The sequence below is a fragment of the Eptatretus burgeri genome, chromosome 13 (assembly GCF_056783735.1).
Source record: "Eptatretus burgeri isolate ZD-2024b chromosome 13, Ebu_testis_v1, whole genome shotgun sequence".
NCBI lineage: Eukaryota > Metazoa > Chordata > Myxini > Myxiniformes > Myxinidae > Eptatretus > Eptatretus burgeri.
Genome location: NC_140973.1, coordinates 11,411,028 through 11,430,079, shown reverse-complemented (window position 1 = coordinate 11,430,079; position 19,052 = coordinate 11,411,028). Strand labels below are relative to the sequence as shown.

General features: G+C 44.6%; 1 protein-coding gene and 1 long non-coding RNA gene across 2 annotated transcripts in view; one reads left to right on the top strand and one right to left on the bottom strand.

The window, feature by feature from the left end:
* The window catches only part of LOC147013846 (protein Wnt-5b-like), a 28,835-nt gene extending 23,486 nt beyond the window's left edge, over nt 1-5,349 (top strand). Inside the window, exon 6 of the mRNA XM_085851127.1 lies at nt 4,233-5,349. Within this exon, the coding sequence (XP_085707253.1) occupies nt 4,233-4,295 (63 nt within the window). The 3' untranslated portion in view covers nt 4,296-5,349. The remainder of the gene's footprint in view (nt 1-4,232) is intronic.
* LOC147013845 (uncharacterized) overlaps nt 1,778-19,052 on the bottom strand; it is a 25,661-nt gene continuing 8,386 nt past the window's right edge. The window contains exons 2-4 of the long non-coding RNA XR_015050524.1: nt 18,066-18,641; nt 2,443-2,748; nt 1,778-1,981 (exon numbers count right to left, since the gene is read on the bottom strand). This is a non-coding gene — a long non-coding RNA (uncharacterized LOC147013845). The remainder of the gene's footprint in view (nt 1,982-2,442; nt 2,749-18,065; nt 18,642-19,052) is intronic.

The following is a 19,052-nucleotide window of genomic DNA, read 5'->3' as shown; positions in this document are numbered from 1 at the left end:
GAAATTCTTGAAGTGCAAGTGAACATCCCAGACAGAGAACCAAGGGGAGATGCAGTCATCATTGATGGCTCAGCACTTATCAATGCCCTACCTCCACGCACTTCAAAGATATTTGATGACTATGTTAAAGAAGACATCATCCCAAAGGTGGAATCCTATGGTGCCAGGTACGAGAGGGTGGACGTAGTGATTGATGTGTACAAGAAGTCAAGTCTGAAGTCCGAGGCAAGGTCGAAAAGGGGGCAAGGAATGAGAAGAAGAGTGACAGGAACCAGTAAGACCCCAAGTAAATAAGAAGCTTTCTTCGAAATAGGGGTATTGCCCCTATTTTTCTGACGTTCTTGTGGGGTTGTCCAGAAGAGGTTCTTGGCGCAAGTGTTTCATGAGCCAGCTGGCCAGGCCTGACGTTTGATGAAGTAGTTAGAGCAGGAATTTGTAATTCGTTGAGAGTGCTGGTGATAGCTCGTCTACGCTTCCCGAAGGACAACATGGGATCTTTAACGTCCACCAAATAATGCTGGCAGACGGGACGCCGGTTTAACGTCCATCGGAGGGACGGTACCCCCATTGATGAATCACCCTTGCAGTGAAAGTGAAACACCGGGGATGACAGTTTATAGGCGGGTTGGGATTCGAAGCCAGGCAAGAGGGCTTTGAAACGAATGTGCATATACCTACCTCTAGGCCATCCTTCCAGCCGCAAAGGCAAACATCATTCCTCCTGCACTTCCTTCTCACAGTCTGGCATGCCTGGGTGGTCACACTAAGAAATTTTTCAAGTCTTGGAAGAAGAGCATACAGTATTAACATACGTGGCATGTATTTCCAGGCACACAGGCTGAGCAGTGATGTGGAATAAAGGATAATGGCCGGCTGCTGGCGACGTGCGCTTCGGAGTCTCCCGAGCCCCGACAATTGTAAAGACCGTTTGGATGAGCTCTCTGCCGTAAGACATCGCAATAAAATTGTGAAGTTATTCCTTGTACAGAAAATTGCTTCGATATTGTGGTTCAAATGTGACCTGGATTTGTTTGTTGGTTTGTTTGTTTGCAACTATGTGCTTGTTGTGGGTGAGTTGGTGATTTCCTGGGATGGACCCTGGGATGGTGAACCGTATGGTCGGGGTTGGGAACAAAATAAAACAAACTCAGGTTGAATTTCAAGTTGAAATTTGATTCGAAAGGTATTCGGTAGAGTGAATACCTCTGCTCGGCTGAACAGTTTACGTTTTGTATCTCACTGGACAGTTCCAGACCTGGATCCGGACTCGAACTACAATCTAATCAGCTCGTTCTTGTCACCTTCCGAACTCTTCCAGCAAGTTTCGTCCGAATACATCCACAACTTTTTAAAATATCATGCGATGTATCGTTTTTTGCACCATCTCTCAATTTCTGGTTTGTGGTTTTTTTTTTTCTGTATACATAGTCGAGGCTCCTGGAAGAGCCAGTACTAGTACACTGAACGGATCAGGATGCACCAGGCCAAAAGGAACAGTAGAGAAAGAGAGAAAACACCAACACCAGAGCCAAATGCTAAGACGGTGGAGACAAACAATAGGTGTGATTGTGATTACAAGACAAACAATTACACAAAATAAGATGAGATAGAAGAAAGGGAGAGAAGAAGAGAAATTAGGACAGAGAAATAGAGAAGAAGATAAGCTAACAGATAAAAAAAAAGGCAAATTGAGAGAGGAAAGGATAAAAATCAAAGACCAGACACACACAGAAAGTATATTATTCTTACCTGGAGACATATATATATATATATAATCAACAAAAGAAGTCATGCAACATAATCTGTATGATAAATATCACCTTCCAAGAAAGTATCTTGTTTCCGTGATGGTGTATTGTCTGAACAAAAAAATGATGCTGGACTATCTAATCTGATCTGTTGCTGCTGTTTTCGCTTTTGCTGCTTCTGTCATTCTTGCTTGGCTTGCAGTACGAGTGGTCAACCAGTGGATAGGGGCTCTCTGCAGACAGACAAAAAAAAATGAGTCAATTAACACAGGGAATTGACATTTCCTCTATTCATTTTTAGGCATGTCATCAAAATATATTTATGCCAGGAAATAATAATCTTCAAAAAGAGCACATCTCAACATGAACATGCAGATCTGTAATGTGAATTCTATTTTACTTGTACTGGAAAATCAACAGTACACGTTTGCATAAGATGGTTTACATGTAAGGAATATAAAACATTTTAGAACTGAATGTTCTTTGCTTTCACATTAATATTTTTGACATTGTGATACAAATACAGAAAAAAAAAAATTAAAACATGAAGTCCAACTTTAAGTTCTCGTCCTACCAATACATTTTTTTTTTTTTACAAAAAATGGCAGCGTTGTGCATATCGTGCTTCATTTTCAACTCTTCACTTTGGCAACACACGAGAACTGAAATTCATAACCATATAGATCAGACTTACTTTTTTGTCGTTTCGAGGCATGTGATGGGGATTCATTGTTGGATCTCTCTCTCTCTCTCACTCTCTCTCTCTGGTTCTCTCTGGTTCTCTCTCTCTGGTTCTGCAAGAAGTAGACGGTCTTTGGAGGGTTCGGAACATTGAAGAGTGTTGGCACAGCATTCCACTTCATCCTGTTCTTTGTCATCCGGTTTGAAAACTGATCTTCTTCAAAGTGTTCTGCACATAAGCGGCAATTGTTGCTGAGATAGACACGACTCCTGTTGAGCAAATCATCCCGACGGGGTATTTTGAACCCATCTTTGACACCTGAAAAGAACAGGAACAAAAATTGGATTTATCTTCATGCCTTGGCTCGACTGATAGTAGTGATATACAAAAATGCAATTTCATTTCACCAATATGAATAATGTGTAGCTATATGTACACTGTGGTCCTGTATCCATATTTACAAGTGGTCCTGTATTTTACGGTAAATTTACAAGTGGTCCTGTATTTTACGGTAAATTTACAAGTAGTCCTGTATTTTACGGTAAATTTACAAGTGGTCCTGTATTTTACGGTAAATTTACAAGTGGTCCTGTATTTTACGGTAAATTTACAAGTGGTCCTGTATTTTACGGTAAATTTACAAGTGGTCCTGTATTTTACGGTAAATTTACAAGTGGTCCTGTATTTTATGGTAAATTTACAAGTGGTCCTGTATTTTACGGTAAATTTACAAGTGGTCCTGTATTTTACGGTAAATTTACAAGTGGTCCTGTATTTTACGGTAAATTTACAAGTGGTCCTGTATTTTACGGTAAATTTACAAGTGGTCCTGTATTTTACGGTAAATTTACAAGTAGTCCTGTATTTTACGGTAAATTTACAAGTGGTCCTGTATCCATAGCAGTTAATTATTAAAATTCCAATAGTCGAATCATGAAGAATTATGACTTGAGTTGAAAGCTAAACTCTAAAACTGATTAAAAATACAGTCACAGCAGCAGTAGGCCGGTTGTGATAAGTACACACTACACTGTCTGTGCTGTACTGTGTATCTCCGCCTTTCTTTTGCCTTGAGTCGACTTGGCGTTCCTTATACTTCATAGTTTTATATTTTTATGTATATACTTTATACTTTTGGGTTATGTTATTTTATAAGTTATGAAAATACAGTATTAGTCACGTACGTAGGTCAGTCATACAGTCAGATTAGAATAGAAACCACTCCGACTGGACTAACCTCTATTTTCAAAATTACAGTCAATAGACTATTCAAAGACACAATTTGGACTCCAACATCCCAAGCTGTTCTTAGGGAATCTGAAGAAAGACAAATCAGGTTGTTTGGATTGACGGTTTGAGCAGTTTATTGCTGAGCGGTGATTCTGGGATGATGAACGAGACGCCATTGCTTTGGATACTTCACTGTTTCGCACGAGTGGGCTATCTTGCTCCGCTTTACGATCTTTGGTGGAAACACAACATCTGTCCACCGTAATGAATGATGTGGATTTTTATTGGTTGATTTAAAATAAAAACCGTTGATTTTTCATTTCCAGAACTTTCCCAGAACTTTCTGAAGTTACACCTCCATTGTCTTGATACTGACTGGGTAAAGCTATACTTCAAGGTATAGTTGAGTAGTTGTTGGTGTTGTTATATAGTTCCGGACAAGTGGTGTCCTCTCAAAGAGCCCCGTGGCATGGAGACGTGCATGGTGGAACCATGTTTCTTTTGATCACAGCCACTACTTACATTGAGAAAAACCAAAATTATTTGATTAAGGCCATTTTTTTTTTTGACAGGATGGTGCGGAGGGAGCACACTTGGCTTTGAGCTGCCTCGTCTGGGTTCGATCATCGACCTGATTGTAAAATGTCGGATTGGCACTTCACAGGCATGTGCATGTTCAACCGGTTGTCACATCTACAAGCCCGAGTTGGTGGATGTTAAAGACCCCTTGGTGTGATTTTTTTTTTTTTAAAGAGGGTATGGTATGGCCAGCACATTGAACAAACTAGAGGGCTGTGATCGGAGATCGCTGTTGGTTTTGAGTGTAGCCAACTCGTGATACTAGCCAATTGGTAGCACTTGAAATTCTGCCTCATCATGAGAAAATATCTGGGCAATACCCTTGGGCACTCACTTGGTAGAATAATGATACTCAGGAGGAAGTCAACGTGGGACCGAATCAGCAAAATGTACCAATGAACCAATGTTATAGCAAACACCTATTTTGGGGAGAAAACCCTCCCCCGTAAACCCACTTCGACCCAGATTTTTATCAAGTGTGAACAAACTTTGGTGCAGCATGGGTGATGAAGGTTGTGGTCAAATTTCATCGAAATTGTATGTGTAGTTTCAGAGAAGAGAGCAAATACATATTTTTGGGAGGGGGGGCAGAAGGAAGTTGGGCTGAGCTCATTGAGAGCAGAAGTGCAGTTTTACACTAATTAATTACACGAACAGATTTCTCCACACTCACAATAAGTCGATTCTCCTCACGCGTTCTTTGTTTCATTTTCAACACCCACCCCCCCCCCTTTGTCTACATCGTTACACCTTCCTCTCCACCTCATCTGCCAATCATCGCACCTCCTCGCTCACGCACCATAGACACCCCATTTTCTTCCCTCCTCCCCCTCCTAAGCAACTGGGTTGCGTTGGTCCGTCGACCACGCCAGGTACAAAGAGTTCGTTCACACTTCATGCTTTCTACTTTCCTTGGGTGTGTGTCTGATGGCACCTGCCATGTGAGCATAATTAAGATTGTTGAAGTTTAGTATCGGTTTAACTCTGCCCTGTGTCTTCTCTTTTGTATGTAACTATATTTTCTTTTGTCACACCCCACAAATCCTTGCTTTCCCTGCTGTACACATTGTTGTAATAAAACCTTTTGTTGGCGTTCACATGCCTTTCCTGTCCCTCACTTTATAAATAAATTGCTTGCATCGTAAATGTACCCAGCTCGTTCTGTCTTTTTCTCCATTGGTCCAGCATGGTGTGCACTAGTTATCCAGGAAGTTCTTCCCCACTAAATGGCTCTTATTAGCCGGTGTGTACTTGGCAGCTCTGCTTGGCTGCACCTGCACCTGATACGATGAGTTAACACAAGTATGCATCGAGGGCACGGACCCCCCTTGGTATGACCGTCCACAGGTAAGATATCATGCAGAGTAGTGTAACCCTGCCAGGATTGGCAGTACCAATCAGCGTTCGTGGTTGCTTGGCAACCCATCGGTATGTGGAGTTATCTGTGCCCGTCAGCTTCAGGACCGGGTGTTTGTGAGGGACCGAGTGCGTCCTCTCATGGCAAGCCTCAAACCCCAGATTTGCAACACCTTTTAGGAGAAGCAGAAGTCATTTATTAGGTATACAATAGGATTGGAGTTAGATTTATATCCTATTGGAGTAAACAGAGGCCAGCAAAGAAATAACTCTGCAAGCCAAAAGAGAGTTTTAGAAGGATATGGCTAAGAATATTAAACATAATAATAAGGTTTTCCTTAAGTATATCAGGGGAAAAGAACAGGTTCGGACCAACGTGGAACCATTGAGGAGTCGTGCCGGGAGAGTGGTTAGTGATGAAAGTGAGATGGCAGGCTTATTAAACAGGTATTTTTCTTTAACTTTTACACAAGAACAGTCAGGAGAATTGCCAATAGCTGACAGTATCTATCAAGGAGGTGAGGAAGGGCTTTTACAGAAGATCCCGGTTTGAGTGGAGGAAGTGAAGGAACAGCGAGGTAATCGAAGAGAATATGAGGGTCCGGGTCCAGATAATATACACCTGAGAGTATTGATGGAGGTGGCTGAGCAGGTAAGTGAGATGTTAACGGATATTCTTAATACCTCACTGGAGTCATGACAGGTACCGGAGGATTGGAGAGTAGCAAATGTAACACCATTACTGAAGAAAGGATCCAGAGAAGAATTGGGAAACTATCGACCTGTTAGTTTGACTTCAGTTGTGGGGAAGGTGTTGGAGACATTAATTAGGGACCAGATGAGGAACCATTGAAATAAATCCTTCCTCTTATTCATGGACCAGCGTTTGGTACTTGCGAAAGTCGAAGATTTTTCAAGTATATAGGTTGGTTGCATGCATTAGTACCTCCACTGGTGAAGGGGGTTATGTTGTCACCCCTTTCTGTTTGTTTGTTTGTTTGTTTGTTTGTTTGTTTGTGTGCAGGATGTCTCAAAAAGTTGTGGAAGGATCCGGTTGAAACTTGGTGGACATGTTGGGTGTGTGAGAAGGAAGAAATGATTCGATTTCGGTGAATATCCAGATCTGAATACGAGAATTATTTAATGTGTAAACTGATTTTTCACTGTGGAGAGATTGGGCCAAAAACGATAAGTCCTGTATAGCATGATATTTCAAAAATGTAATGGGCCCAATATGTTCTCGTGGATCAGGGACTACGTGGCGGGGGTATGCTCTCCACCGAGTGCTCTTCTCGTTCTCTTTGTGTGTTTGTTTGTGCTAGTGCATGCCCGTAGGTGCGTGCCAGTATGTGCAGCTTCATTCCTTCGCTCTCGTAAATGACGACTGGATTGGGGCATTTTTTTCAATTAGATCTGATCAACCGTATCATAAATGGCCAAAACTTGGGAAACACCTGGGAAACATACTCAGGTCCCCAGCATCAATTGTGACATCATATCAAACGAAGAAGAAGAAGAATTGTGACGCCCCTCACTCTCTCACCTCCCCTCTCTTGCCCTCCTCTCTCCCCCCTCTCTTGCCCACCCCTCTCTCCCCCTCCTCTCTCGCCCCCACACTCACCACCTCTCTCCCGTCCCCTTCTCTCGCCCCCTCCTCTCTCCCCTCTCTTGAATTGTGACGCCTTCTCTCTCTCACCCCCTCTCTCACCCCTCTCTTGCCCCGTCTCTCCCTCCACTCTCGCCCCCTCTCTCGCCCCCCTCTCTTCCCCCCCCCTCTTGAATTGGCCGTAACTTGGGAACTGCTTATCCGATTAATATCAAACCTTGAAAAGGCACATCCGCGGGTCCCCAGCAATATTCCTGGCAAATTTCAATCAGATCGGACCATCAATCGTGCAAAAAAACCAAAAACATTAATTGTGACATCATTCGTGATGTCATAGCACCGTGTCTTGTCATTGGTTGACAGATAAATGGCCGTAACTTGGGAACCGCTTATCCGATTAATATCAAACCTTGAAAAGGCACATACTCAGGTCCCCAGCAATATTCCTGGAAAGTTTCGATCAGATCGGACCGTCAATCATGCAAAAATAATAAATAAATAAATTGTGACGTCATTCGTGATGTCATCGCACCGTGTCTTGTCATTGGTTGACAGATAAAAATGGCCGCAACTTGGGAACCGCTCGTCCGATTGATATCAAACCTCGAAAAGGCACATCCGCGGGGCCCCGGCAATATTCCTGGCAAGTTTCAATCAGATCGAACCGGCGGTCGTCGAGAAACGGCGGTCGCATACAGACACACACAGACAGACAGACACACACACAGATTGCTGGAATTATAGATCGATGTTTATTGCTTAGAGGTCACAATTTTAAACCAATATTCACGAAACTTCACCACATGGTAGAATTTGTCATAACCCAAAACAGCCCATTGTTTTTGAGGTCAAAATAAGCCAAAGGTCAACAAATTCGTCGTATTTCTAAAATCCTCAATTTTCATCCGATTGGCTGGAAATGTGAACAATATTTGCATATCAGGTCACTGAATTCAACCACCTGTTATTTTTGAGATCAACATAGGCCAAGCTTCTAAAATCCTCAATTTTCATCTGATTAATTTGAAATTTGAATTCAGATCAGGTCACTGAATTCAACCACCTGTTATTTTTGAGGTCATCATTGGCGAAAAGGTCAACATTAGCCAAATGGTCAACAACTTAGGTTGAATTTCTAAAATCCTCAATTTTCATCCCATTGATTTAAAATTTGAAGAGGGTTTGCATATGAGGTCATTGAATTCAACCACCAATTATGTTTGAGGTTATCATTGGCCAAAAGGTCAACACAGGCCAAATTACTGGAATTGTCAATTTTTATTTGATTGACTTGAAATTTGAAGAGGAATTGCGTATTTGATCATTGAATTCAACCACCAATTATTTTGAAGTCAATGTAGGTGAAAAGGTCAACATAAGGCCAAAGGTCAACATCTTAGGTTAGATTTCTAAAATCCTCAATTTTCATCCGATTGAATTGAAATTTGAAAAGGATTTCTATATCAGGTCACTGAATTCAACGAACAAGTATTTTTGAGGTCAACATAGGCCAAAAAGTCAATGCATTAATTTCTAAAATTGTCAATTTTCATCCATTTGACTTGAAATTTGAAGAGCATTTGTTTATTTTATCATTGAATTCAACCACCAATTATTTTTTATGGATATCACAAGTATCGTGCTCTGCATGACATCTTTCTTGTTTGTTTGTTTGTTTGTTTGTCATACTCCTCCTCCTGCAGTTCTGGGCCGATTACATCCAGACTTGCTCCATCGGATCAGCATGACCCCAATTAGTGCATAGGGGTGTTCTATCTTTGCCGGTGGTCCTGGGGGAGAGGAGATGGGTAAGACGCAAATTGTCCATGTAAATGTATGTCGTGTAGCGCTGTCTCAAGGTGGGGGAGGTATTGTAAGTCTCCATCCTTCACAGTCCTGCATTCGTGTCCCCACATTTTCCAGTGCAGTGAGGTGTTTTAAATTATAAGCAGTCGGTATGTTTTTGCTTCATACACGTAACAAGGGTTATTTTTTGCCTCTACAGAGCTGACAGTTCGGGATAACTCTCCTCTTCTTTATACTCAGGCTATGGCCCCCGGCACAATCACTGTCTATTATCCATCCATCCATTGGGACCATACTCTGTGCAAAGCATTGGTGCTGCCTAAGCAGTCTCCTTGGCTATTGGGTACAATCCTGGATGGGTCGCCACTCTGACACAGGACACCAGTAAGCTGGTACTCATTTTGCCAACCTTTTTGCCGATGGATGACAGGCAGGGTCAACCCCACCTGGTATTAATTCAACAGCCGAGGGGGATTTGAACTCAGGATCTGAGGATCCCAACCCACCACCCTAACCATTAAGCCAACACCAGGCATACTGTCAATTATCTTTACTAATTATTCTGCACTTATTTTGTAAACCCTTCATGATCTTAAACATCTCCATCATATCTCCTCGTAACCACCTCCTTTCTAGTGTATAAAGCCCCGTCTCCTTCAGCCGTTCGTCAGCTGAGTCTAGCTAGGCCCGGAATCATTCTAGTAACCCTATGCTGAACCCTCTCTTTGGCAGATATGTTTTTCCTAAGTTGTGGTGACCATAACTGCACACTTTTCTAGATGTGGTCCTCACTAAATTCCTATACAATGTTGACACCACCTATTTTGATTTATAATTGATCCTTCTCCTGTGGTGACACGCTTCAAAATTACCCCTTCTATTCCATCCTGTAATCTCTATTTCCATTGTTCTTTCCCATCCCCAACACCTTACAATTGCTCAAGTTAAACTCCATCTGCCAATCTTTTGCCCAATCTATACAAGTATCAATAACTTCCTGAATCTGATCACCACCCCCTCTGCTATCCACCTTACCTCCAAGCTTTGTGTAATTAAATCCACAAATTTGGAAAGTTTACTCTTCACCCCACTATCCAAATCATTGATGTAAATAATGAATAGTAATGGTCCGAGTACTGATCCCAGAGGTACCCCGCTACGTACATCCTCCCACCAAGACATCCTCCCACTCATAGGCACTCTTTGCTTCCTATCACTAAGCCAGGTTACAATCCAATTAACTACCTAACCAGCCACTCCACAAGCCCTCATTTTGGCTAACAACCTCCGATGTGGTACCTTTTCAAATGTCAGTCAGGTCAGGTTCGATCTGTGACCTGCTACAGGTACCATGTAAACCTGTACTAACCTGTTCCATGGTCGGGTTGTCGGCGACTAAACCGTCTCCCCCACCAGGTTTTCTGGTGAGGAGGGTGTTTGGATATGGACACCCAGCAGGATTAAAAACAAAACCTGTCAAAGGGCGGAGGAGCTCCTTGTGAGCCAACGGCCATCCATATCTAGTGCCCAACTGTGTCTGCGGACGTCCTCCTGCAGTTGGGTTACTTCTTATTAGGAGGTTGGTGGCAGGATTTGCACTGCAGCCACCGTAAAACGCTTCATTCCGCAAAACGCAAAAACGCAAAAAAATCTGAAAACCCACTCCGTGGGAGTACCTCCTGTGCAGCTTCCCTTCGCAGGGCAGCTCACCGGATGATGGGATTGGGGCAAAGCCTTCGGGACCCCCAATCTTTGATAGGAGGGAAACCACGGGGTAACATCCCTGGGTCAGATTGCGGGAGAGTGTGTCGGAGTGGTGCTGAGGTGTCGTCCACCAGACGGCGGTCTCCTTGGGTTAACCTGAGGCGGTCCCTTCGGGTGGGTGCCTGGAATGTCCTATCCCTAAGAGAGGATGATCACCTGTCTCTGTTATCATCTGAGCTCAAGCGTTTGGACATCGGGATTGCAGCTCTCTCTGAGGTTCGGAGACCGGATTGCGGCGAGATAATGGTGGGTGGTTACACCTACTATTGGTCTGGTCGCTCTGATGGTTACCATACCCAAGGAGTTGCTGTAGCTGTGTCCAATAAGCTGACCCCAATGATAATTGAGGTAACACCGGTCAACGAGCGTATTATGAGATTAAGGATTCGTCACTCCTTAGGTGTCATTTCCCTGGTCTCTATTTATGCTCCGACTGAGGCGAGTGATCTCACCGTGAAGGATGCATTCTACGCCACACTCGAGTCTGTGGTTGATCAGTGCCCCAGACGAGATACACTTCTAGTCTTGGGGGATTTCAATGCATCGACTGGAACTGATAGGGATGGTTATGAGGTGTGTGTTGGTCCCCATGGGTCAGGAACTATGAACCAGAATAGCACTAAGTTCCTTGACTTTGCAAGAAGTCATGGACTTAGGGTGGCTGGTTCATGGTTTCAGCGCCCACAAACTCATCGCTGGACTTGGTATTCCAATGCTGGCGGTGTGGCAAAGGAGATTGACCATGTCCTCATTGACGGTCGTTGGAGGATGATCCAGAACTGCAGGGTCTACCGGAGTGCTCAGTTCCTCAATACTGACCACAGGCTTGTTGTAGCAACTCTAAAGCTGCACCTTAAATCCTGGAGAATGGTACCATCCCAGCCTAGGCTGGATGTTGCCAAGCTCAGGGATGAGAGAGTAGCTGAGGAGTTTGCGAACAGGCTGAGTGGACACTTGGGGGGTCTGGGTGCTTTGGGGGGTCCTGAAGAGTTGTGGAGCACCTTCAAGACCACCGTCCTTGATGTTGCCGGTGGATGCCTTGGAGTTCACCGCAGGGCAAAGAAGAATTTTGTCTCTCAAGGGACACTGGATACCATTGACCAGAGTCGCAGGGCCAGGCTGAATGGCAGAGCTGAGCTGTTCAGGGAGCTGAGGCGTAACACTGTACGTGCACTGAGGGTGGACAAGGAGGCCTATGTGCGAGGAATCTGTGAGGGGGTAGAGCATCACCTGTGGACAGGTGATTCTCGTCCCGCTTACAGGGGAATTCGCGCATTACGTTCATCCAAGCCCATCCCTCGGAGCACTGCAGTTCGAGCAGAGAGTGGTAGGCTCTTGACAGAGGAGTCTGAAGTGAAGGCCCGCTGGGCCGGTTACTTTGAGCGGTTGTACCAGGCTGATCCCCCAGCTGTCGAGTTGGACGTCAAGGGTGTTACAATCCCTGTTGCTGACCCTCGAATCAACTGTGGTCCACCATCGCTTGTGGAAACACGGGCTGCGGTGAACCAGTTGAAACGGGGCAAAGCTCCAGGGATCTGTGGCATCCATGCTGAACTTCTCAAGGCTGGTGGAAATGCTGCACTCGCGTCGTTGCATGCAGTTTTGTGCTCTGCCTGGAACACAGGCATCATCCCAACTGACTGGAAGAGGGGCCTTGTTGTCCCTCTCTGGAAAGGGAAGGGTGATCGCCAAGACTGCAACAACTACCGAGGGGTGACGCTGCTCTCAGTGCCGGGCAAGGTCTTTGCTCGGATAATTCTTGATAGGGTTCGCCACCATCTGCTTGAGCACCAGCGTCCAGAGCAGTCAGGCTTTACACCAAAGAGGTCAACGATTGACCGTATCCTTGCTCTTCGTGTCCTCACTGAACGCAGACGAGAGTTTCGGCAGGGGCTGCTTGCAGCCTATGTTGATCTCTGTAAAGCGTTCGATTCAGTGAATCGGGATGTCCTCTGGAGGATTCTTGGTCTTCGTGGGGTGCCACCGAAACTGATCGATCTGATGTCTGAACTCTACTCTGGTACTGAGAGTGCTGTGAAGTGTGGTGGTACCGCCTCTGACTTATTTCCAGTTGTTACTGGAGTTCGTCAGGGATGTGTACTTGCCCCCACACTTTTCAACACTTGTATGGACTGGATTTTTGGGAGGATGTCGGAGAGATCAAGTTGCGGTGCATCGTTTGGCAATGTCAAGATCTCGGACCTTGATTTTGCAGATGATGCAGTCATCTTTGCGGAGACTTTAGACATCCTCTTGGGGGCCCTCGAGGTGCTGAATGAGGAGTCGGAGCCGTTGGGATTACGGATTTCTTGGGTCAAAACAAAGATCCAGGCTTTCGGTGACATCTTGGATGCTGCTGTCCTGTCTGTGTCTGTTTGTGGTGAGGATGTTGAGGTCGTGGATAGATTCACTTACCTTGGCAGTGATATTCATGTCTCCGCAGGTTGTGAGCCGGAGGTCAATAGACGTCTGGGTCGGGCCTGGGGAGTCATGGATTCACTGGATCATGGGGTGTGGCGCTGCCGGTACCTGTGCGGGAGGACGAAAGTCCGAGTCTTCAGGTCCTTGGTACTTCCAGTCTTGCTCTATGGGTGCGAGACTTGGACTTTGACCAAGGATCTGAGACGGAGACTTAATTCCTTTGGTACCAGGTCTCTTCGGAGAATCCTTGGCTATCGCTGGTCGGATTTTGTGTCCAACGAGCGGTTGCTGAGAGAGACTCGGATGAGATTTGTTACCTGCATAGTCCGTGAGCGTCAGCTGCGGCTGTATGGATATGTGGCTCGTTTTCCTGACGCTGATCCTGCTCACCAGATTCTCTCAGCGAGGGAGTCTCATGAGTGGAGGAGGCCAGTGGGCCGACCACGTGCCTCATGGTTGCAGCAGGTTGACCATCATCTCAAGGAGATGGGGATGGGCCTGGCATCTGCCTGGGGGATGGCCAGACGGAGGCCCCTGGAGTACCGGCGGAAAGTGGACGCAGCGACGCGCTGTTCTGGCACATGCTCCCATACCTGACCCTTCAAATGCCTTCTTACAGTCTAGATATACGATGTCCACTGCCTTTCCCTCATCCACCCAATCAGACACTGTCTCATAGAACTCTAAAAGATTTGTTAAACAGGAACTACCTTTGGTAAACCCATGATGACTACCTTTAATTAGTTTGTATTTGTTGAAGTGGTTCCTCATCCCGTCCTTAATTAATGTCTCCAACACCTTCCGCACAACTGAAGTCAAACTAACAGGTCGATAGTTTCCCAATTCTTCACTGGATCCTTTCTTAAATAATGGTGTTATATTCGCTACTCTCCAATCCTCCGGTACCTGTCCTGACTCCAGGTGAGCTATTGAAAATATCCGTTAACATCTCACATACCTGCTCAGCCACCTCCCTCAATACTCTCGGGTCCATATTATCTGTTCCTGGAGCCTTATTCACTCTTCGATTTCCTTGCTGTTCCTTTACTTCCTCCACTCTAACCTGGATCTTCTGTAAAAGCCCTTCCTCACCTCCTCGATAGATACTCTCAGCTCTTGGCAATTCTCCTGATTGTTCTTGTGTAAAAGTTGAAGAAAAAATACCAGTTTAATAAGCCTGCTATCTCACTTTCATCACTAACCACTCTCCCGGTGCTATTCCCCAATGGACCCACACTGGTCCTGAACCTGTTCTTTTTCTCTGATATACTTAAAGAAAGCCTTGCTCTTATGTTTAATATTCTTAGCCATGTCCTTCTCAAACTCTCTTTTGCCCTGTCGAGTTATTTTCTTCACTTGCCTCTGTTTACTCCGATAGTGATATAAATCTACCTCTAGTCCTGTTATTTTAAACCTAATAAATACATTTTATATCAAATACAATGCTGTATCTAAAAATTACATCGTCTTCGCCTCACTCTCTAGCTACCATCCTGTGAGATGTTCAGGGTTTCGCTAACAACATGTAACCTTGTTGGAGGTAAACACATCTTTTCCACACAGTCAATTTGTCGTCTTGGTAATGGATCTTCTGTCCCTCGAGACTTCCACCCAACCCACATTGGTGTCGGACCGAGAAACACTCATCATCCACAGGATATCCTTCCATTAAATGTCGATACTCTTGATGTCATGCTGAAATTCTAAAATCTTTGGCTTCTTTATATCTGCCTCCAGCACTTATTGTTGATTGGTGAACACTCGTGACAACATCTGTTTCTTTCGCTGTGGTGGTCGAGGATCGTCATTGCTGGGCTCATCATCTGGAGTCTTATCATCTCATTTATCTGCTGTGACTCTCATGACTATGTTGTGGCAACAAATGCCATTGCCAGAGAGAGTTTCAGTGTTTTTAGATCCTCGTGGAGGATCTCTAAGTCTTACTCACGTTGTTGTTCTTGTGGACTTTTTTTGTTTCACAGCCGACAGTTTTCATCGAAACTTCCTGAAACTTGGCGTATATATGTACAAACACCCTGCGCAGACAGTAACCATCTCAGATTTTGAAAATTCCTCCTAGAAAAAAGTTATGACGTCAAAATATCTCCGCAAATGGAAATCGCCTAAAAAATTATCTCCGAAACTCGGCAGGCTTTTTGAATTCTGTTTGCGGGAATCGAACGGGGCATTAGCAGAAATGAATTACCGCACATATGATGCATCATTATGATGTCGCATCAATTTTTATGACGTCATTCCTATTTTTTGACATTTTTTGTTTCACAACCCAGAGTTTTCATCGGATCTTCATGTTCAGGGGTGAAAAGTTCAGGTGTTTAACTGGTTTGATTCCACCTCTGATGGTAGCGAACACCACGTCATCATATACACTACTGACTGAACTTTCTCCGATTCCGAAGCAACAGATGAACCAGTACATGGGAACCCGAAGAAGGTCAGAAGTTCATGTGGAGTGGTTCCCTGTCCTCGGTTCAATATCTTTGCTGTTAAGTTGTCCGGCAGTTCTTCCTGTGTTCATTGCCTCTGTATTATGAGTGCCCTGATGTGAAGTTCCAATTAATGGATCAAATCTCGGTGAAAAAACAGCTATTCGGGCAGCGGAGTCCTCCTTGAGTGGACAACGATATATCGCAATTCCAATTTTGTTGTTTATCTTGCGCTGTTAAGATGGCCGGATGATTCTTTAAGGATCTTCTCGCAAAGACGTTTTACTGGATATATAGACAGCAAATCAGTGAGACATTCCATTTGTCTGGAATGGAGTGACGTCACTAATTGAACTCCCTCGATTTCAATGACATTGTATGTGATGTCGTGTTGCGGACCGGGTATCGGCTGCGAGCACGACCGCTAGAGGCGGTGGTATGATCGACTCTACCGAACACCCGGAATCTAGATCGTACCTTTCGGAAAACTCCGAAGGTACGGGTCCCTTACCGGACCGTGAATCGTCAATAATTCCACCACGTGGTACAGGGTTATTTGCCAATCTTCAAAATACCTAGAGATCCACGTGGAGAGTTACCGAGTATTCACACCCTCGACGGAGCTCGTACGAGTCGAGCCGTGAGCGTGCCCGACCCGTGCGCAACCCGAGCGGATGGTTGCAGAGGTTCCGCCGGTCCAAACGTAGAGTTACAGCGGCAACAGCCTTTTTATTTACCGACACGCGTCACGCTAAGCCAATGGAAGAAACACAGCAACGAACTGATACATTTAACAAATTTATTTATTTATAACGGGGGAAAGGAGGGAGCACGCAAGAAGCAGAGTTATCACGACTAATGAGATGCAAGTATGTACAGCAAAGAGCACTTAAACAATTCCTACTTAACGACGGGCCCACAAATACACACACACACACACACACACACACACACACACACACACACACACACACACACACACAAGAACCGGTGGCCACAGCCTTTATTGAGGTCTCCAGCTCAGAGGGAAAGGCAAGCTGAAGACCAGAGCCTGCACTCGGACCTGTCCGCCTTGTGCCGGTACGTTGACCTGGTGGGGTGGCGGGACTCAGACCTGTAGCAGCCCAGGCGTCCACACGACCAGGCTCCCGGCGAACGGAGGCCGGCAGGGCGAAGTCTGGCAAGACGGAAAACTGGCTTTCCAAAAGAAGAACCACCACCCGGGACCTTTCGCATGTGAGACTAACGTGATAACCACTCTTGGTCAGGCGAACGTGATCACCACTCGTGTCAGGCGAACGTGATCACCACTCGTGTCAGGCGAACGTGATCACCACTCGTGTCAGGCGAACGTGATCACCACTCGTGTCAGGCGAACGTGATCACCACTCTTGGTCAGGCGAACGTGATCACCACTCTTGGTCAGGCGAACGTGATCACCACTCGTATCAGGCGAACGTGATCACCACTCGTGTCAGGACTATCAAAGTAACTCGCAGCGCATGTACATTTATTCACCCCTTAAACGAGAGACGGGGACCCTAACTAAAAACGCATACTTATCGATATAACTGTTCTATAGGACCTGGATGTTTGTGTGCACAAGGCTTCCAAATTCGTAACAGTAGGATTTCAACAAAGCTCTCTATCTCTATCTCTATTTCTATCTGTATCTCCATCTCCATCTCCATCTCCATCTCCATTTCCATCTCCATCTCCATCTCCATGTATCTCCATCTCCATCTCCATGTATCTCCATGTATCTCCATCTCTATCTCTATCTCTCTCTCTATCTCTATCTCTATGTATCTCTATCTCTATCTCGATGTATCTCTATCTCTATCTCGATGTATCTCTATCTCTATCTCTATGTATCTCTATCTCTATCTCTATGTATCTCTATGTATCTCTATGTATCTCTATCTCTATCTCTATGTATCTCTATCTCTATCTCTATGTATCTCTATCTCTATCTCTATGTATCTCTATGTATCTCTATCTCTATCTCTATCTCTATCTCTATGTATCTCTATCTCTATCTCTATCTCTATCTCTATGTATCTCTATCTCTGTATATCTCTATCTCTATCTCTCTATCTCTATCTATCTCAATCTCTATCTATATGTATCTCTATCTCTATCTCTATCTCTATCTCTATGTATCTCTATGTATCTCTATCTCTATCTCTATCTCTATGTATCTCTATCTCTGTATATCTCTATCTCTATCTATCTCTCTATCTCTATCTATCTCAATCTCTATCTCTATGTATCTCTATCTCTGTATATCTCTATCTCTATCTATCTCTCTATCTCTATCTATCTCAATCTCTATCTATATGTATCTCTATCTCTATCTCTCTAGTGCTGCTGTTTTGGAACCCTCAATTCTTTCCTGAACTTGCGATTGGTTAATGTATGCTCACCCGCACGTATGGTGGTATTTCACCTCCTCGGCTTTCATGTCAATTCCTCCTGTTTTAGCCAGCATCGTCGTCTCATCGTGCAGCTTCAGGGACAGCGTCTTTGGTGGCCCTTTCACCCGATCGAGTTTCACAACTGCCAAGATTTCCCCATTTACCTTTGCCCAAGGATTTTGAGACATTTCCATAGAATATGTATACAACTGGAAATATTCCAAATTTTCCAGTGGAACTGCTACTGGTTTGGTTAATGTCAGATCATAGCAAATGCTGTTTTGGAAGAAGTCACTTACCTCCACGCTTGTTCTCCTGATGGCTTTATACAGTAAGTCTTTATAACGCTCCTTGTGATATCTAATGGAGTCATCACAAGCATCAGGAAGTTTCGCGTCAAAGTACTTGGTTATCTTGGTTTGATTTCTTCGAAGTGCATCAACAGATTTCACCTTATCGAGAGAAGCATCATCAAATGCTTTTTTGTTTTCCACGCAGTGCCTGCCTACTATCGAGGTGTAGAATGCAGATACAGCCTTTGTCTTTCTTGGTAGTCATGGTAAACTGTCCAGGCTGATGTCCAATCTGGAAAGAGAAAGAAAAAGAGTGCCGTGCAACCACCATCACAACAATTACCATTCACCACCAAACATCGACTACAATTACACAAGCAACAATTAATGTGCTACATGTAGAAACATTCCAACAATACGTTAACTCCATAAATGACTAGAACGGCACGCGCTCGAGCGCATCCCTCCTCCGGCACGCTGAACAGTTTACGTTTTGTGTCCCACTGATGGGCAGGATCTGCTGACCTGAACCAAAATCGAATTGGCTTGTTCTTGTCACATACCCAACGTGTCCACCAAGTTTTGTTCGAATCCGTTCACAACTTTTTGAGATATCCCGCTACATATCGCTTTTGGCCCTATCTCTCAATGGTGAAGAATCACTTTAAAAATTCCAGTAGTCGGTCCCGGATCTTCACCAAAA